The sequence below is a fragment of the Quercus lobata genome, chromosome 12 (assembly GCF_001633185.2).
Source record: "Quercus lobata isolate SW786 chromosome 12, ValleyOak3.0 Primary Assembly, whole genome shotgun sequence".
Lineage (NCBI taxonomy): Eukaryota > Viridiplantae > Streptophyta > Magnoliopsida > Fagales > Fagaceae > Quercus > Quercus lobata.
The window spans coordinates 35,679,825-35,701,589 of record NC_044915.1 but is presented as its reverse complement, the minus strand read 5'-3'; the positions used below and the strand labels follow the sequence as shown (position 1 = coordinate 35,701,589).

Genomic DNA, 21,765 nt, shown 5'->3' with positions numbered 1-21,765 from the left:
GGAGAAGGTTTAAATGATTTTTTTTTTATAAAAAAAAAATACCATAATCAGTTGACTAGTTTGAACATATCCGAGAGTATTAAAAAAAAATGTACATGCCCATTCCATTGAACACTTGTAATATGTTACATTAAGTTTAAATTATTATATAAGATTAGAATTGTAACCTTTTTTTTTTTTTCTAAATATAAGTATAATGCCTATATTATTGAAACTTGAATTTTAAAATAATCTTTTGAATATTTATCATTTTTATTATTTTTTTGGATCCTATATCTCTAACTTCTAAGCCTCGTTTGGTACACAAGTTTAAACATATGTTTTCAGTTTTTAAACAACATTACACGTATTTTCACACACTTTTTCATCCACACGCATAATTGTCAAATCGTGAATCATATCATGAATTGATTTTTAATTTTTATGTATCATGTATTGTATCGAATCGTGTATCATAAGATACACAAACATCTAATAAAATTATAAAATAATTATAGATATATATAAATGATATACTTATTATAAATTCGAAATATATTCAATTAAATACCAATTTAATTATTACTTATGCAATAAAATTTAAGAAAGCTAACTAAATAAATCAAACTAACTTATGTTTGTAACATGCACATTCTAATTGATTAAACTCAGAAGTGAAAATACATGATATATGAACCAAAATATAATATATTTTCATCATCTTATCTAATCAACTTCATCTAAGTCAATGTTATCATCATGTTCAACGTCTTGCAAAATTATTTTTTCATAGACATTTTCTTCATTATTATCAACATTTACTTTTTTTTTATTCTAATAATTTATTCTATATATTTTTTTCTTGGCATTCTAGCTTTTTAGACTCATAACAAAATAAAAAATAATTATATTTTCATTTTATTATTAATAGCATAGAAAATATATTTGCATATATGAAAGTGAGTGTTATGAGTATAGTCTAAATTTTGTAGGAGAGAGAAGGGAGGGAAAAAAAAAAACTCATGGGAATTAGACTCAATTAAGTTTCCCAATAATTTTGTGTTAAAAAAGTCTAACAACTTGTTTAAATCAAATAAAACCACAAATTTTAACAAAAGAACTCATTTTAAACTCACATGTCTATGTATCATATGTACGATTCACCGATACGATATGATTTATACGATATACACTTATGTATCAGACGATTCACGAGCACTTACGATACACACTTACAATACGAAACTTTTTGTACACGATATGATACGTACCGCATATCGTACGATACTGACAACTATACCCACACGTATTTTATAAATAAATAAAAAAAACTAAAAATTATTGTTTAAACACACATACCAAATAGGCCCCTAAAGTCTATTACGTTTTTGTTTTTTAGCCCAAAACTAAAGAGGTTGGCCCCAAAAAAAATACATCATACTTTTTAACCCCAAAATTAAGAAAGAAAATGGATTCCTAAGCCCAAAAAAAAGGCAACATACAAAAAGAATCAATTTAAGGTCCAATTAGTCCAAAATGGACTGAAATTGGTCGAATGGATTGCAGTGGACCGAATGGATTGACATGGACCGAATTGGATCGAATGGACCAAAGCTAACCAAAATGGACTGAGTTGAGTAAAATGGACCGAAAAGAACCAAATTAGACCGAATTGGATTAAATGGACCGAAGTAAACTGAAATTGACCAAATTGGACCGAATTGACTGAAATGGACTGAATGGCTATACTGTTGTGGCCCAACTAAAGCACAGTAAGAATAAATGTTATGCTTCAGCTTTTAGATATTATATAAATATAGATGTCTTTTTTCTTTTTCTTTCTTTTTTTTTAATTTTTTAATTTATATATATATATATATATATATATATCAAATGGCAGCACCTAATAATTTTCCAAATCTCCATACACTCACACCCCTCCCCATGATTGCAACTATTGATAAATGGAATTTCAAATTTGTACTACTATTAACCAAATCAATTTGGTTGGAGTCTCTTTGATGTAAGGGGAGAGGGATCCTGTTCAAACTCTTCAAACCAAGTTTGGTCAATTAGGTCAGTTTTGACACAAACAAGAAACAACGCTTACAACTGTCTTTTGGGCCACTCACGATAGAGCTTGTGCAACCCAATTTTTAGAAGTTGGTTCGGTTTCTCAACTTCTTTTAGATCAAACAACACACAGCCAATGAATTCTAGCACAAATAACATCTCTCCCTATTAGTACTGGGTGGAATATGAGGTCATGGGTTCAAGACTCTTAAGAGTGCATGTGTAACTTATCCCCCAAAACGAAAATGAAACGAAGGAGTACTTAGTTGTTTTACCACTTTTCTACTTAATTGGAGTTCATTAAAATTGGCAAGATACTCTGCACGATAAGCATCCTACCCTCATCACTACCAATATAGGGTACAATGTCCAACATCCAGCAAAAATCAAAGTTCAAAACCAGAGGATGTTCTTATTAGCCGAAAATAGAAAAATAACGTCATCAGAATGCAATGGTGCATTTCCAGCAACAAGAAAAGGAAAGGTGGAAAGAAATAAGAAGAAAAAAAGGGGGGGGGGGGGGGGGAAGTGGACAAATATATTCCTTGTAATTCTTCTGAATATTTAAATAGAATTATTTTGAGTCAAAAACTTTTTGATTTACTATACAGCAGAATAAATTGCAGCAGCTAGGCAAGGCCAAAATTAAAACAAAGCCAAGATGTTTACAGGGATCTATATTTTTTATACTAGCAAGTAACCTATGAAATGGCTGGAAAACACAGTATTATTTACACAAAGTACCTGCTACTTAGCTTTTGACATCCTATACCAAGCTCGTAAATGGTTGACCATTGCAGTAGCTCCCGAGTTCATGAATGTTGACTGTCTATCTATCCATGGGGGCATTAACTTCTTAGCTCGGTACAGGATGGTTTCTGGGACCATGCAAACAAGGAAGACATCAATAGTCACTTGTGTTGCTATGAGGGATCGTCACCAAGGGAGGCGGATGATGAGCGGTTGAAGAGTGGGGCCTTCTTGGATGCCCTAACACTTTTAAGAGTCATCATGAGTTTCTGTCTCTCTCCTTCAACCTCAGCAAATTGAAGGCTTAATTGAGAGTAACGGTCATGCATATCTTTTAGCTCAGTCTCTACACCTGTGTACCTTTCCTTAAGCTCCAACATGTCTTTTATTAGCTCATTGATAGCTCTAAAGCTATGGAATATTGCTTCCTCATCGCTGTGTTGTCTCAAGAAAGAGCTGGATCACAGGAGGAGAATATCACGTTAACTAATTAGATGAATCTTTTGATGCAGCCAAAAAAAAAAAGATGAATCCTTTGTCAGGCTATAACAACATTGTATTCCGAAATTTCTGGTTTTAGTTGTGTTATTTTAGGCAGTATTGCAGGCTGAAGAAACATCAAAGCAGTAAGCATTCATTTCAAGGTGGGCTGTAAAGTGCAGTGTATCTGCAGAAAGAACTCAGCAGAAATGGAGGGTGGCGAATGTGGATCATCAATTTGGAAGAATTAATCCCAGGCTACTAAAGTAAACAGTACATGTAAGACTTGTAGTTGTAGACCAAACTGTATCCTAAATGATAGATCTATGACTAACTACACCATAACAAAGTTTTCTAAAAAATGTCAAAAAGGAAAAAATCAAGAATGCAAATGTGTATGCATTGTCTCATACGTATGCTTTTGTGACCAATAAATTATCACAATAGTTGGTATATATATATATATATATATATATATAAATCCTAGGCAAGGATCCCAATAGAATACCAGATTGATTGCTACACCAGATCTAAAGATCACCTGGCTGTCTGGCCAGCTGGCAACTTGTTTGACCCAAAAGAGAATGTACACTGGGTGGATCCAGCAGCAAATACTCATATCTGCCATGTACCAGAATGCACCATACATCACTAAGTAGTGATATATCCTTTAAGATTTACTTGTCCCTGGCCTGATCACAGGAGGCCTTAAAGCCAGCAAGCATGAATGAGATACCCTCCAGGTTTTGAAGGGGCCCAATTCAAGAGAACATGATACCAATCAAAGAAAGAATGAAAAATCTAGAAAATCATGCTACTATGCAAGCAAATAGAAGAAAAAAAAAAGGCATAACATGGCAAAATGGGATATCATGGGAAAGTGATCGAGACAACCCAAAATTTAAGAGTAGGTGGAGAGTCCAAACTCCAAACTAGTACATAAACTTATCAAGTCCCAAACCCAACTAATGTGGGATTCCTTTACACCCAACCTCACATCCACACCCAACAGTAACCAAAACTGAGACAAACACACCTGATGGCCCAACTGAAACTGAAACAAGACAAACAAACTGGAACCATATTAGAGCATCCAAACCAAAAGCTTACGCTAGTGGGTAGAGAGGGCCAACAAGTACATAAACCCATATCAAGTCCCAAACTCAACCCATGTAGGATTTGTTAGACTAATGGCTAAATGATTAAATTTACCATTTTTTAGCACCTTAAGCTTTTGGGATCAAGTGGTAGTTAATCATGGTATCAAAATCAAAGTAGGTGGTTATGGGTTCAAATCCAATCTCCACTCTACCTCCAATTTAAAATTTTAAAAATCCATGTGTTAAGCCCCACTTATTAAAGGGGAATCTGGGTCATACATGAAGAGAAATGTTAGAATAATGATTAAATTATTAAATTTGTCCTTTATATACAATTTCGACTTTGGGGATCAAGCGGTAGATTTACCCTTTCTAAATAGCATAAGTTTTTGGAATCAAGTGGTAATTTATCAGGATTCCTTTAAAATTTGAATTGGTATAATTTTGCACACAAGAAGCAATACCAGGACCATTAACGGCAACTAGCAATAACGCCTGGCAGAAAAGAGCACTGAAAGAGGCAGTGCCAAAACACCATCAGATCCGGGAAATACATTATTCCATATAATGGATGAAGAGTGAACATTATTATTCCTTTAGTTGGAAGGACTATACGTATGAATAAGTAGCACATAATGATTGAATCATCATATCTCTAGACCAGTAGGGAAAATAAAATGAATATCAAGAACAAATTTCATTAGAATAGAATGACACAAGTACACACATCTCTAGCATGAATTATGAACCTAATAGTTTGTGGCATAGGCATAAGCATTTTAAGTTGAGGTGGCACATCAAACTTTTTGAAGTGATAAGCCTCCTACAATACTGGTTTTGAGCACTTGCTAGTACTTAAGATTTGAAGTGTGGCAAGGCAAGGTAAAAGACCTCAATTTCGGAAAGAAAAGCAAAAAAGAATATAAATTTTGAGAGCCCCAAACAATGTGTGCTCCCAACAATGCAAACAGGTAGTCAGTTAGCCAGGTATGCAAGCGATAACGTACCTCTGAAAATGGATGCTTGATTTCTTCTTTTCCTGTAGTGCTTCAGCAAGCTCAATTTCTAATGCAAGCACTCTTTCCAATGCATTACCACCAGATGAAAATTCATTGTATAATGGGTATATGCTTCCCAACTCTTCATTTGCCTGGGGAAAAGTAGAAATAAGTGTCTAGAATAGGGCACTAGCATGTTGTAAGATGTTAAAGGCTGCAAATTCATTTACCTTACGTAATTGCATTAGTTCTCTTTGTAAACCTGGAAATTTTGACAAAAAATCATTATCATCTTGGGGAAAAATTGTATTCTCATGTTTCATTCTTTCCAACTGCAAGCAGAAAACTACAATTAGAAAGACTGTATCAGACAATATCCTTAGCAGAAAACTACAGTTAGCAAATTTAATGTCTGGACCTAGCAGCTATAAAGGACGAAATAAATGTTATACATGTTTCACCATGCCATCCAAGAACATGCGACAAGTGATATAGAGGCATCATTTTCCTTCACATTACACAAAATGTATACCTCCTTATTCAAGTGGTCCATGCTATTCTTCAGATTCTGAGCTTTAAAGTGATCATTGGTAAGAGCCAAATGATTTGTGTCAGGATGCAGCAAGTCTTCTTGATTTACAAGTGCAAGACTTTGAATACAATTTCCACCCCCAGATAGAAGAATATCCTGATAAATGATTATTCATGTAACTTGTTAGAGAGCAAGTTTTCAATCTGTCATATGAAAGAATAGACACAATGGATGAACAGTAAACAATCTTTTCTTCACACATACATGCACATCTAATTTGAAGCTAACGAACATAATTTTTTAAGTAATGCACAAAACTACAACCTAATTCATGACAAGCAAGTCTTAATACATCACAGAGAAACTGTAGATTAAAGCAACAGGAGAGAAATAAAATGCCAACCATTGAAGATGGAAAAATCATATCAACTTACAGTCATCTTCCTCAGAAAAGTAATTTACATATTGATTTATAACATGAACTTTCCAAGCTGCTGATTTTCATTTCATCAAATCCCTAGAGCTAAGAAGGCATTTAGTGACACAGAAATTTTTTCCAAAATGCTCACATATTTATGCAAAGATGTCTCTAGAGTTGCCTAATCTATGGATATCCGGACATGAGACTCTATGAGGAAAAATCGCTTATTATGTAAGGAATTATTTTTGCCCAATTGCCATTGACTGCTAAGTTCAACAATTCCACTCCTTTAGGAACATATAAAGCACAAGCAACTAAAAATCCTTTCAAGGTCTCTAGAGATAACCAAATCCTTGTCTGACCTCAGTAACCAAAACAGCAAAAATTATAGTTCAACTTTAATTACCCTTCAGCAAAAGCAACCCAAGCATGAACTCCAACCAAATAGGAGGAAAGCCGAGCATAAATTTGCTCATTTTTTCTTCTTTTTATTTTTAACTGTGATTATATTTGCACGTCCACTACATGATGTTTATACCAGTATAAAAGACATGACAAGTTGCCTATGAGCTCTAACTCAATTGGCACCTCTTTCCCTTATAAAAGCAAGATGGAGGGTAAGGTTGCGGGTTCGAGACCCACCAGGTGCAAATGTAACTTGCCAATAAAAATAAATAAACAAATAAAAGACCTGACAAGTTACAAGATTCCATTATGCTCTAAAAACATTCTCTGCTGAAGGCCAAAAGGTGGAGAATTAAATATCAGGATGATGTATGCCATATATGTTGGTTTAGCTTCTCTCTTTTTTTTTCTTATCTTTTTTCTTTTTTTTTTTTTGGACTTAAAAGTGCTCATTTTCTTATGTACAATTTTTTAAAGCCTTGCCTTTTTTAGGTACAATTGTACTTTTTACCCAGCTTATTTTTTAAACAAAATAATCCAATGAAAATAAGCTATATAAACCAAACACATAATCTATAATATCTATTTGATTGAGTTATAAAGATAACAATGAAGTATAATAATTAATCTGGAAAGGGTGATTCCAACACACACAAAATTAAAAGAAGAAAGAAATACCTGCATCGGGTGCACATTCATGAGGTCAGTTTCATTAGCTGGAATTGTACATGCATATTCTGCTTCCTCACAATTCATTGAATTATCTTTGTCTGAGAGCTTACAAAACGGTTCCTCAGTTGGACTATTCCTGGGAGCCACATCTATACTTATTCTTCCATTGTTTGGAATGCCCAAAATCGAATTTTTCTGGTGAAGCTTTCCAACTGGCTCATCAGGCGTGCAATCCACATTGAGTAATCCACCAGAGCCTTCCTTCTGAACATTAATATGGGATGCAGAACTTTCTAGTAAATCTTTCATCAAGGTAAGCTCTTCTGCAATTTTAGATTTTTCATCATTGCATTTTTGCAAAAACGCTTCAAGCTCTTGCTTTTCTTCCTTACAGCATTCAAGGCTTATAAATGAGCACTCCTTTTCAGCCTTCATCAGGTCACAGGCATTCATTAGTTCACGCTTTTCAGAAAGTGCAGACTGCAACTCAGCTTCCAATTCCAAGATCCTTAATCCCAGCTCTTCATTTCTTTTTAAGTGAGAAGCCTCAGATTTCTTCTTATTCTCAACTTCATTGATTGCGTCTTGTAATTTCCACAGCATTTCATCACTATGTTTTTTGGAGATAGAAAGGTGGTGTTTCAATTCTTGCAGCTTGGTCTCATACTGTTCTTTGATAAATGCAATTCTCAATGACTCTTGCATACCAACTGGTGGTCCTTCAGGTTCTCTTTTCTCACGAACCTGGAGACACTCAGCATCAGCCTTGTCTTTAAGCTCTTTCAAATGGATGGACAAGTTCTTAAACTCTTCTGTCCTCAAAACCTGTTCAGCAAGCCTCTGGCTAAGCTCACTACATTTCTTCTGCAGCATTATCAGTTCATCATTATATCCTTCCAGCAAGGTTATATGAGCATGCTGTTCATCTACCTTGGCCTTAAGTAAAATAGATTTGACTTCTAGTTCCTCCTTGGAGAACATCAGGTTATCAACCTTTTCTTCAGAATCCACTAACTTGTGCTCCAGTCTTTCAACCTCAAGAGCATGCCAACCTTTCTCCCCTTTCAACGTGGCCTCCACATTTTCAGCCCTAATCTTGTATTCCTCAAGCTCATAAGTTATAACACTGATTTTATCAAGAAGTACCCTGTTCTCAGCAGTAGAAGCTTCTAGCTCAGACTTTAAGGAGTCAAGGCTTGTCAACAATCTAGCATTCTCTTCTTTGTATTTGACTTCTAGTTCCTCCTTGGCGAACATCAGGTTATCAACCTTTTCTTCAGAATTCACGAACTTCTGCTCCAGACTTTCAACCTCAAGAGCATGCTGACCTTTCTCCCCTTTCAAAGTGGCCTCCACATTTTCAGCCCTGTTCTTGTATTCCTCAAGCTCATAAGTTATGACGCTGATTTTATCAAGTAGTACCCTGTTCTCAGCAGTAGAGGCTTCTAGCTCAGACTTTAACGAGTCAAGGCTTGTCAACAATCTAGCATTCTCTTCTTTGTATTTGACTTCTAGTTCCTCCTTGGCAAACATCAGGTTATCAACCTTTTCTTCAGAATTCACTAACTTCTGCTCCAGACTTTCAACCTCAAGAGCATGCTGACCTTTCTCCCCTTTCAAAGTGGCCTCCGCATTTTCAGCCCTATTCTTTTCTTCCTCAAGCTCATATGTTATGACACTGATTTTATCAAGTAGTACCCTGTTCTCAGCAGTAGAGGCTTCTAGCTCAGACTTTAACGAGTCAAGGCTTGTCAACAATCTAGCATTCTCTTCTTTGTATTTGACTTCTAGTTCCTCCTTGGCAAACATCAGGTTATCAACCTTTTCTTCAGAATTCACTAACTTCTGCTCCAGACTTTCAACCTCAAGAGCATGCTGACCTTTCTCCCCTTTCAAAGTGGCCTCCACATTTTCAGCCCTATTCTTGTCTTCCTCAAGCTCATATGTTATGACACTGATTTTATCAAGTAGTACCCTGTTCTCAGCAGTAGAGGCTTCTAGCTCAGACTTTAACGAGTCAAGGCTTGTCAACAATCTAGCATTCTCTTCTTTGTATTTGACTTCTAGTTCCTCCTTGGCAAACATCAGGTTATCAACCTTTTCTTCAGAACTCACTAACTTCTGCTCCAGACTTTCAACCTCAAGAGCATGCCGACCTTTCTCCCCTTTCAAAGTGGCCTCCACATTTTCAGCCCTATTCTTGTATTCCTCAAGCTTATAAGTTATGACGCTGATTTTATCAAGTAGTACCCTGTTCTCAGCAATAGAGGCTCCTAGCTCAGACTTTAAGGAGTCAAGGCTCGTCAACAATCTAGCATTCTCTTCATTGTAATGGGCTTCACTTGCAAGACAACGATCATGTACCGCCTCATCATTAAGATGCTTCTTGTGAAGCTCAGCAAGTTGCTGGAGTAGATCTTCTATCCAGGCTTCATACTGAGTTTTTGTGAAAATGTCTCTAACAGCTACATCTATCGAAAATTCATGCATTTCAGACAGCTGATTTTCCAGAGAAGAGCATTCTTCCTGAACGTTTTTAAGGCATTCCTCTGTTTTCAACAAAAGATGGCCTACTCTTCTTTTTTCAAATTCTAGATCTGACACCATTTGCTTGAGACAAACCAGCTCAGCTTTCTGCTGATCAAAATCTATCAATTGGCATTGCTTTTCATCTAATTGGGAATTAAGTTCAAAGACTGTACTCTCTAATTTATCCCTGGAACTTCTCTCAATATGCAACTCATCATGCAGAGATTGCCAACTTCCTTTCAAATTACTAAGCTCTAATGCAAGTTTGGCAGATTCCTCATTTTTACCCTGTAAAGAAACTATCAAAGTATCTTTTTCTTCCTGTAATGCTGCTATGCTCAACTTACACCTTCCAAGGTCGTCAGTTACAGTCTCTAAAGCCAAGATTTCTTGAGCAAGATCCTTGTTTTTAGAAGTAAGTTTCTGCAGCTCTGCTTCCATATGATCTAGATCAGATAAAAGTTCTGTGTGCTGCCGTGCATATCTTTCATCAGCTTCAGAGCTAACCTTGAGTCTGTTAGCAGTAGCCTCAATTTCTAATTGAAACTTTTGCAGAAGGGAGTTCGACACATCCAATTTATCCACTGCAGCCCGTATATCATGTTCAAACTTCTGTTTCATGATCAAATTATCTGATTCTGCTGTTCTTAAGGACACTTGAACCAAATCTCTTTCATTCAGTAGACCTTTATTCTCTTCCATGAGTTGGAGAATCCTTTTGAGTGCATTATGATGAAACTCTTCCAATTGCAGCACAACACCTGTTAAGTCCTTTGACTCCAAATCCTGACAGAAAGATTCACTCCAGAGAGACATTCCACCGTACTTTTTGTCATAGGATGCCATCAGATTCCACAACTTCTCTTGCAGAAAGTTGATAGTATTCTGTTGATTCTCCTTCTCAGAAGTCAGCTCATTAAATTCAAATCTGACTTCTTTCAATTCTTCCTGAAAAACAGAAATGTCATTTTGGAGATTTCCATTTTCTTGGGTTTTTTTGTTTAACAAATTTTCCAACACCAATTTTTCTGCAGCGCACACCTCATACTTTTTCTCATAACTTCTGTATTCTGTCATCAAGGCTTCCCATTCAGTAATCTTCTGATTGAGAAGATGATTTTCATGGGTAACATTTTGTAAAGTTGATTCTAAAATTTGGTTGTGCAGTGCCAAATCATTGCATTTCGCAATGCAAGTGGCCTTGTAATCATTAAGGGAATGAACATCATCCATAGCAGCCTGCAGCCTAAACATCAATAACTCCTTGGACTCAGTTGAAAGCTCCAGCTGCTGGGTAAGTTCTTCCATTCTCTCGTTCATGAGTCTAAATTCAGAACTTACCTCAACCAAACTCTCCTGTAACGATTTTGAAAAAACATCCAAGTATACATTCACCAAATGCATTTCACAGACTTCTTCTTCAAACTTTGGATAAAGCCCTTCCTGCAAGCAAAGTGATCTTTTCAAGTCCTCTAAAAGAGCATCTCCACCCACGTTCTGTTTCTTTACCCCTGTATGGTTATGCTGACAATGCAAGAGTTTGGCAGAAACAAACTCCTCCGAGCCCAATTTCCGGTTCTGCACCATCTCTGGGCTCCCTTGAAAGATTGGTTCCGGAGAATCTGCAAAAGCTTGCCTGACAAGGTTCTCATTAGTCTCAAACATAGACAGAACCTGGAAAGAAAGTAGTTCAAGGTCCTTCTGTAACTGGTTCACAGCAATGGAATAATTCAAGCGTGCCCTCTTGAGTGCTGCTTCTGCAGTAATAGCTCTTCTTTCAAGCTCCTTGTTGTGAGACTCCAAATCATGCTTGTCTTCTGCAAGTCTTATTAGCTTCTCATTCATGTCATGGTGCATCGTGTCCATCTCCGCCTTAGTGGATGAAATTGTGTAAATGCAAGTAGAATGCTCATTTCTAAGACTTTGCAACTCTCCCATCATCTGTCTTTGAGTTTCCTCAAGTTCCTGAACGAGAGCTTCATAGTAACACTCCATCTGGTCCATTTTCCTAGCAAGGCTTTCCCGTTCAGCTTTTGACTCATTTAACTCCCTTAGAACTTCAAACAATTTTCCCTTCAATACATTTGTATCAACAGAATCAGATTCGTGAGACACCAGGCTAGGAATTTTAAGACAATGAAGCAAGCCTTCTGGTTCATACAAATCTGCATCAAACCCAGTTCTTGGTACAACTAGCTCACTTCTATGTAAATTCATTTCTTTGATCTCCTTTACACTTGTCAAATTGAGCCCTGAAATTGTCTGTACATTTCCTTGTTTTAGATCCCGCAGTATACCAAGCAATGCCTCTAAGTCTGAATGCAGGAATCTTAAGTCTTCTTCCTGGAATCCAAAGCACGCCTTGGTTTGAAGCTCTGTTATCTTATCCTCCACTAACAAAACCCCCTTTAACCATCTGAGCTGTATCTCCTGAATTAAGTGCCCCTGGTCTGTCTCAATAGATTCTCTGCCGGTATATGGAGGGTTTAATTTGGAATTTTTTAGCTTTTCAAGATCATCTTTGAACTTTGAACACTCTGAATGTAGAAAAGAAACTTCGTTTGCCAGCTCTTCTCCTGAAGCAATCTCAGCAGCAAGTTGCTGGGAAAAGTTTTGCGCTTCAACACCTATTTCATCAGCATGACTTTGTAAAGAGCTTACCTCCAGCTTAAGCTCAAGAATAGAAGACTCAGCTGCTTCCAAGCTCGCTCTCAGTCTACTATTCTCTTCGTAAGCAATTGCCAAGTCATTATCTGCAGAATAGTCAGAACTCCAGCCATGAACCCAGTCACTAGTCCCTTGAGCCAAAAACCTATTATCAGAATGATCCCCTTTCTCTGGCTGAGGACTTTGACTTAAGGAGAGTCCACCTAGATCACCTGAAATTGTACTCTTAAGGCTGTCAATCTCGTGTATGCTGGACACCTCATGCTTCTCAGCATATAAACTTTCTGAAGTATTGGATGAGCCATCAAACCCAACAGCTGAGTCCGCGTACTCTTCATTCAGCCCCACCTCTTCTTCAAGTGAAGGGAGATCTTTAGGTTCTTTTTTAAATCTAACTCTTGCATTAATCTATGAAAAATCAAAGAAGAGAACACACTTGTCAATCATAAAGAAATTGCAGGACACTCTTAATTTTGTCAGTAACTTGTCTAATCTTCTAGTTGGTGCCTTCAAAAAGAGACGTGTGATTATGATATACCATTATGAAATCCCTACCCATACTTAGGAGCTTGTGTTAGAGGGAGAAATATGTTCAATTACGTGTTCATCAATCTATGACAACCAAGACAACATAGGTGATGATCACTTCAACACTGAATGGCGTAATCACTTTAAGATAACCTAATTTCACTAGGAGCAGTGACCTTGCAATTGTGGGATGGACAGTGGTGCAGACACATCTTATGGGATTGGTTTATTTCATATTTTCATTTCTATTTTAGTTATTTTTAGTTCAGATGGGAATTAGATTTCATATCTTTTTTAGATGGGGATAAGTTTTTAGATTATCTTTAGTTGAGAGTTTTGTGGGACATGAGCTCTTATTCTTAGAAGCTCTATAAAAAGGCTCCAGGTAGTGTTTTTTAACTCAGACTATTATTAAATAAAAATTTCTTCTTGTGAGAAATTTATGTATCTACTTGGTGGTGATTCCAAGAACCCTTAGGTGGTGAAGAATAGGGTTTTCAGGCTGCTTTAGGTGATGGTAGGAATAAACACTCTTTGGAATACTTCTATCTGCAATTCTGCATAATTGATTTCAATGCTCAACTTTCTCCAAGAACATCTTCTCATTTACTAAGTCAACTGGTGGCATGACCTTGCAAGGATAAGTTTCTGATAAAAGTATTTTGGGGAGACTGAAACTTGTAAGTTCCAAAATTTACCTTTTATCTTTCCATTCACAAAGTTCCATCCCTGATTGCAAATCAGAAACTAGAGAGTGAGACTGAGAGTGGTTTCACAGATGAGTTTTCTATTGTCTAAAATTTAAAGGGATTTACTATCTGTTAGATTGCTGCATTCTTCTAGATCATAACTTGACCATGCAGGCATCATTGCCTGGACAGGAGCACCCAGTTGAAAATTCTTTGGGGGTTCTGGGTGTCGGTAGTTTTTTGCTTCTCCTACTTCCTGCTTCTTCTTGATGCTTATGCTTCTCTATTCTAGCAATTTGGAGCCCCCACCCCCCTTCTTTGGTTTAAAAAGGCCTGTATCCTTCCTTCATATTTCTAGGAATTTTTTTTTTAGTAAATAAATAAGCATATGAGACACTGGAACAGTGGAAATAGCAGCAAATTGTAGGCCAAACAACTAATGAACTTGTACAACCACATTACCTAAGAAGTTTGGCTCTATTGCTTCAAAATTTGGAAAACAGTTTCAAAATTGATGGATATGGTTTAGAGGAAATGGAATTTTTTTCAAGTGAAATAAATAATGGTTTATTTTTTTATCAAGTTAGTTTGAGGGTGAACTTGTTTTAGTGTGGAATTATATTAGATGTTTTGCAATTATAGAACCACAACAAACAAAGAACCTCAACTGCTTCTTCTTCTTCTTTTTTGTTTTTTCTATAGAAGCATGGAACACCTTGACTGTAATTTTATTCATGTCAGACAAAAGAATTCCTAGATACATGTGTGAAACACCTTAAAAGCATTGATAATTTTAAAAAGAGTTTTATAATTATTGTTCTGGCTGCCAGCATAGCTCAGGCTATTATTGCACAAAACAATGGTTTATGAATAGACTAAATGTGGAAAACACAGAGCAACAAGAAAATGATCAAACCTTATCCATCTGATCGTTGAGAGTCTCTGCAGAAGACGATACTTTTCTACCAGCAGATTCATAATGACTATTTTGGTCAGAAGTTGTCTCCAGACCCCTCTCTCTCTGTTCCCTCTGTTGCTCAAACTCTCTGAAAGCAAGCACATAGAAATGAATGGATTGAAACTAGCTAAAGCATTAATGATACATGTCTAATTGCAGTACCTGAAGCCAGTTTTAGAAGTTAGCAGCTGTACAGTGACCTGCATTGAATAACAAAACCATTATAACATTATGAGGGAAAACACTACATCTCTAAGGGAAATACTGCAGCAATAAGCTAGAGTAAGACAATGTTATTAGAAGCTACATAGAAACATACTACTTGTCATTCTCGTATAACCTGGCAGGCAGAGAATCAATGAAATTCTTTGCCCAAGATAGCATTATGTAAGAGGAAACATAAAATTCAGAAATCCTCACATGTAAGGTAGCTCCAGAGTCACATCCGTTAAGAGACAGTGCAACATCAGAAGGCTTTAAGGCATCAGCATAATCAGCAAGGTTGATGTCAGCCTCACCAAGGATGCTGGAACGTGAAGAACCCTGATGTCAATGAGATTTACGCCAAATATAGTGTCAATCTCAGTTGCAACAAGACTATGTGTACAGCCATCGTAATTATCAAAAATTGAAGATTTTAAAAAATAGGTAAGGAAGAAGAAGAGAAAGATAATAAATAGAAAAATAAGGGTAACATATATAATTCAAACTATGATTACATAACAGAAAATATCATTTAAGGTAAGAATATAGGAGGAATATTACCATTGCCACTACAAGTTTATAGAGTTTCTCATCATATTGTTTTGTTTTGATGTCTTGAAGAAGTCTGGTAGTTTCGTAAATAGGATCTGCCCATTTGCATGTCCCATTTCTCACATTTGATTTGGTTGTCTTTGCTGTGGCCTTTCCAGAATCAGCAGGTATGAAAGATATAAACAGCTTATCCCATCCAGTTTGTGGAATCTAGATCATTGAGAGGGAAATATAACATTCAATGAATATATTATAACAATCAGATGGATTAAAAAAAATTCACATAATCAGCATACATAGTAGAAGAAGTGTAGCCCCACTATCACAACAAGATAAATATTAACATCTAAAAGAACTTTGTGCCAATCTTAAGTCACCTAAATATTCTCAACAACAATTTGAGCTTCATTCACAAATTATGATACTTCTTTCAATGCCAAAGACAGAATAAAAGGCAAGAACAGAAGCTTTAGGCCTTCCCACGCCCATCAACCTAGTTCTCAAAAAGGGCACAAGCCGCACAACACAATGCCACCAAACATTGCATGGTGACATGTTTGATTCCTTTATATATTATTATTTAGGTGTAACAAATTTATAAATAAAATAAAATAAAATAAAATAAAAAATAAAAAATGGAGAAAAAAAAAAAGTACCCCGATTCCTTTATGTTGCATAATGATTAATGAGTGTAATACCTTACTTTTATGAAATCTGAATTTTTAGATAAGAGATTTTTCACAACATACCTCAGTAATATGGAAGATACACGTGCACTCAACAAACAATTATATGCCAACTCAAGTTATGTAACTCAAACTATCTACTTGTCATTGATATATTTGGTTTTGTGCAGTACATAAAATGGCCGCTGATCATTGCATGGCTATGGTTTTCACTTTTCAGAAAACTTTGTCTTGCAACTGCATTCAAATTTTAAATTTTTTCGGTTTTTAAATATTTAAGAAATTTACAGTGTTCTTCAGTACAGAATAGTCCTATGATGAGACTGCTACAAAGCTAATGTGCTCAATATCACAACCAGGATGATGACACTAGTCTAATTTACGTCAGAATGAGTTCTGACTTCCTAAAAGGCATGAAACCAAACACAGGTGACAAATTTCAAGTGCAGGTATCTGTTCAAACATCAAATTTCTCACCCTTATCCAAAATCAAATTTGTCAAGCCGTTGACACATAGAAAATTCCTCAATTGTTGAAGACTGCCAGCCATTTTGCATTTGATTTTCCTTCCTTTTTTTTTTTTTCTAATGTGGTTTGCTTCTTTGTTTTTGTTTTTTCTTGTTTTTTTTTTTTGGAGGGAGAGGGGGAGGGGTGGTTGTGAATGATACAAGTCAAAACCAAAACTTGATGCAACATGAAAATTAAAGAACATAAACAATAAAAATCACCTAGAATTCAGCACCTATGGGTTGCTTAGAGCTGGTACCAAGCAAGATAGAAAACCTAAGAGTGAGCACTTAGAGTTGGCTGCAGTCAACACCAGACCAGTGGAAAATCCCAAGTGAAATTTTATAAATCAATCAAACAGCTAGCTTGTAAACTGTCTCCATAGGAGTACAAATTGTACAATATTAGGCTTATGTAGGCTATGACTTGATCAAATTCTGGTTGACTTAGGAAGTCCTAATTCTAATTGATTTGAGATATTCCAATCATTGAATTACAAAAATAACCTAGACTCTAGGAAAATAATAAAATACTAATAACCTAACTAACTAATTATTTTTAAAATAAAATATAGTATCTTTATTTCCAAAATTAAATAAAACTAAATTAGAAAGAAATTCTAGTCACACATCCTCCATTTGTAAGTCCAGAAAATCTGAACTGCAAATCACTAGCCACAAACTCAATAAACAAATTATTGAAGTTTCCTACATGCACTCAATAAACAGCCGTCAGCTGGCAGAGAAAGAGTGAAAAGGAGGAAAACAACCTCTATTTTCTATGGAGTATGAGAACTATAAGCTAGATCACCATCTTACAACAATTACATAATTTGTATCTGAGCTCATTTGCTCGATAAACAGCCTCAGGGTTTTCTGATTCAACTTATAACCTGTAACTTTCATCTCTTTGTTTGTTGGTGATTGTATGTGTCATTGTGCCTGTCTGTTGAAGTATTTAAATGATGAAATTCTAATGTATAACATTAACTCAACCAGAAGCATACAATACATCTCCAACTCCAAGGATATCAAGAAGGGAATCAGGAAAGAAATTGACAAAAGTAAGATTATGACAATGTCTTGCAGTTGCTCAAATTTCAACAATGTCAAGGGAAAACTTACATGTGTAGCGTGGAATTGTAGCCGGAAGACCACTTTTACTTTTGTCTTCTCAAGCTTCCACTTTGAAATCCTCGACATTACTGGAAAATTAATTGATCATCGGCTGCATATATCAGAGTTCCTCTTAATTATACTCCTCCCATTTATTCTAAATCAACATGATACAGTTGGATTATTTCTACAAATAAATGAAATGATGATAATACATTAAAAGCAAAGAAGATCTGCAAAAGATGAAAATTCCTGTCTGCTGGATGACAAATACAAATATTCTTGCAACAATTTTTTTGTTCTCATGTAAGCTTATGAATTTACTTTAATAAATGCATAGAAAAGGAAGATTTTTCCATTGTGCAGGGAAACCACAACTTTTACAAGGGTACAAATGCCTCGAACTAGTTTAATGATCACTAAGATCTTCTAGAAAGACTAGAATCAGCAGCTGTATGTCAAAGAGCCATCAATTTTCTGAAAATACTTTCTTTTTTTTTTTTTTAGAAGCAAGCTTTACACCTTTTGTAGATAGAAAAGAAAGTGATAATCTCCAAAGCTTGACAAGAAGGAATATCATAAAATAAATTAATCTAACCAAAGAAATTAAACAATGTATTTGCACTTTGAAAGCATATTAAGTTGATTAAGGATGTGTATGACGGAATTGTAGCTAGTGTGAGAATAAGTTGAGGCATTGCAAGCGAGTTTTCTATCATCATTGGTTTGTATCAACAATCAACATTAAGTCCATATCTCTAGCCAGCCATTAGTGATGGATGAGCTCGCTAAATTGATTCAAGAGGAAATCACTTGGTGTATGTTTTTTGCAAATGAGATAGTTTTAGTGGATGAAACTAGATGTGGAGTTAATATCAAGTTAGAAATTTACTACGACACTTTAAATTCTAAAGGCTTTTGGTCAAGTAGGACTAAAATTGAGTACAAAAAATAGGACTAAGCAGAGTATATGAAATGTAACTTTAGTAAAAGTACAAACAAAGACGAAGGAATTGTAAGACTTGAAGCTCAAGAGATACCACAGAGCGAGAATTGTCAATATCTTGGATCACTAATTCACAAAAATTAAGAGATTAAGAGGATGTGAATCATAGGATAAGAACAAGGTGGACGAAGTGGAGAAGCGAATCAAGAGTATTGTGTGATCATAGAATACCTATTAAGTTAAAGGGAAAGTTTTATAAGACTGTTATAGGACCAACTATGCTCCATGGTACATGATGTTGGGTTGTTGAGAAGCAACATATTCATAAAATGATTGTTGTAACTAAAATAAAAATGTTAACATGGATAAGTGGAAATGTAAGGAAAGTTAAGATTTGAAATGAGGAAATTCACTTAAAGATAGGGGTGGCACCTATTGATGAAAATATGAGGGAGAGTCGCTTGAGATGGTTTGGACATGTTAGAGGAGAGTGATTAATGCACCAATGAGAAATTATCTCATTTCTTAAATCCTCAAGCTTTGTAAAATTAAATATTCAGTTGTCCTTGAGCAGTGGTAAAACATACTAAAGGGTGGGTTCTACAAAGAATTTGAGACCCACAACAGAATTTAGACCAATTACACAGGAAAATTAATCATTCGGAACATAGCAGTATCAAAACTAGTACAATCACATCTCAGAGAATAATTCAGAGGAATAGAAAATCATTTTCCAATATATACTGAATTCGGGGTTAATATTCTGATGTATCTAAACTAGAAATACTCTGATCTAAATAGAAAGTCGAAATTCTATATGCCATGGAATTCTCCCTTCCAAAATTCAAATTAGAATTAATAATTCATCAATTTGTTGTTTAGGCCACTTTCATTTAGAGACAATTAGTTAATCACACACTAATTAACCAGCTCTAATATGTATTGATTTATTCATACTAATAAACACGTTCAATTACAATTGTGTAATGTACATGAAATTTTACATTCGGATTGTAATTTTTTAAATAAAAAAAATTAAGAAAAATGCTTTAGCATTGTGATCTTAAAACTCCATGGGCTAGACAGAGATAGAAAATTATGAGGATTAGACTAGCATCAAAAACCACAAATAAAAAATATGTTAAGAAACTTTGTCAATCCAAGGTTTACATCACAAAGCACTAATAGCACCGTTTGGATGCTGAGAAAAATGTATGTTTAAAAGAACGAATTATAACTCTAAAACCTTGAGAGTAATCCCTTAAAAATCACAAAATGTAGATTGTCCACTCAACTGGACCTACTACCAACAAGTGGTCTAGCTGAGTTGACCTCACCATTTTGATTTTCTATCCCATCACTTTCCTCCATTTTCCCAGCAACCAAACAGAACCCAAGAACTAAATAACTGAACTAAAAAAAAAAACAATCTAGAAAAGGAAACAAAAGTTAATTTCAGCATTTACCTTGTTCGACCAGTGACAGAACTTTCCCAAAACGTCAAACCCAGATACAATCCCAAATGCCCACTTGAAAACAACAAAGATTCACGGATCCAAGTCCCTGTAAAACACAGTAAATTCAGCTTCTTCTTCTTCTTTTCTTTTTCTTTTTTTAACCTTAGGAGGGGAGGAAAAAAAAAAAAGGAAAGGAAAAAAATTTAGAAAGGTTGAAACAATGCCAAAAAGAGTGACACAGTAGAAGGGGGAGGGAATCAAAACCAAATGCTGAGCTAAATTTGGAAAAAGAAAGAGAGAAAATGTACTCTCAGAAAGTGTAATCTGAAAGCTAAAAAAGCCTACAGCTCCTATTTTGTTCTTCAACAAGACGTCAAGGAAAGATTTAAACCAGATTTGACACGTTCACACCTTAAAATTACAGAATGCAGAAAAAGCCAAAACAATGCACAATAATGAACAGTGAGAGAGAGAGAGAGAGAGAGAGAGAAAGACCCCAGTAAGTATCAATGAAATGTTGACATTTATAAAATAAATATATAAAAAAATCACCAAAAATTTTCAAAATGATAATGATGTTTTATTTATTTATTATTAGAGTGGGATTGAAAATGTAAAATAATGTGGTGTAGTGAGTGGTACTGTTGGGTACCTAGGTAGAGATCTGTAAGTGCTTAAGGTGGAAGAAACAGCAGGGAATCTTTTCAGAGAAGGTTCTGACTTCTGGAGAGACTCTTCTTTCTTTCTTTCTTTCTCTCTCTATCTGAGATTTTTGAGGCTGTGTTTTGTGTTTTGTGTTTGTGTTTGTGTACGTGTGAGTTTCGTTTGGTTTTGTCTTGTTGGGTATTCTTGTAAGGAAAAAAAAAAATGGAGAGAGAAAGAGAGATGGCGTAAATAAGTGGTTAATAAAAGTAAGGAGTAAAGGGTAATCGCCATTAATAAGGTGAAGTGGAGCTTGGAGTTTAGCTGAAATATCAACCTCATAAACCCGCCAAAGCCTGTGTTCATTGCTGTCTTTATTAATTAATACCGTCTTTTCTTTTATATTCTTTTAATGAGTTTCTAATTATTGATTGTACGTAGTATTTATATTCGTGGTGATCAGGTGGAAGGATATGTGGGGTTCACTTTCTTCTTTTATTACTGGGTTTGGGTTGAACTCTTTTTCTTTTTTTTTACTGAAGGTTTTGGTTTCAGTTTTTGACTCATTTTGGAAGACTGGCTGGTTTTCTCTTATTTATATTCGTGGTGATCAGGTGGAAGGATGTGTGGGGTTCACTTTCTTCTTTTACTACTGGGTTTGGGTTGAACTCTTTTTCTTTTCTTTTTTTACTGAAGGTTTTGGTTTGAGTTTTTGACTCATTTTGGAAGACTGGTTGGTTTGCTCTTTTGACAATACACAAAAAGTGTGTTGCTTGGTTGTGGGTTGGTTTCCCTTGTTTTACGGTCCGCTTATCATTGAACATGTTGGACCAATAGCTCAATTATAGCTTCATCGCAATTTATTATTGAATTTT

The 21,765-nt window shown here is 35.4% G+C and overlaps 1 protein-coding gene across 7 annotated transcripts; it reads right to left on the bottom strand.

Annotated features, from left to right (window-relative positions):
• Positions 1–2,593: 2,593 nt before the first annotated feature.
• Positions 2,594–21,084, bottom strand: LOC115971525 (golgin subfamily B member 1). Of its 7 annotated transcripts, none has more exons than XM_031091494.1 (12): positions 20,901–21,084; positions 20,258–20,354; positions 17,855–17,957; positions 15,547–15,747; positions 15,202–15,324; positions 14,944–14,981; positions 14,740–14,869; positions 7,417–13,014; positions 5,913–6,068; positions 5,611–5,712; positions 5,390–5,532; positions 2,594–3,258 (listed from the first exon to the last, which is right to left on the bottom strand). In XM_031091494.1, exons 3-12 carry the CDS (start codon positions 17,930–17,932, stop codon positions 2,976–2,978), a joined length of 6,852 nt encoding a protein of 2,283 aa, XP_030947354.1. In that variant the 5' UTR covers positions 17,933–17,957; positions 20,258–20,354; positions 20,901–21,084; the 3' UTR covers positions 2,594–2,975. The 7 variants fall into 7 exon arrangements, with proteins under 7 accessions (XP_030947354.1, XP_030947357.1, XP_030947358.1 ...); XM_031091497.1 differs by having other exon boundaries at positions 17,855–18,002; positions 20,901–21,055; XM_031091498.1 differs by having other exon boundaries at positions 17,855–17,934; positions 20,901–21,055.
• Between the last annotated feature and the right edge of the window lie 681 nt (positions 21,085–21,765).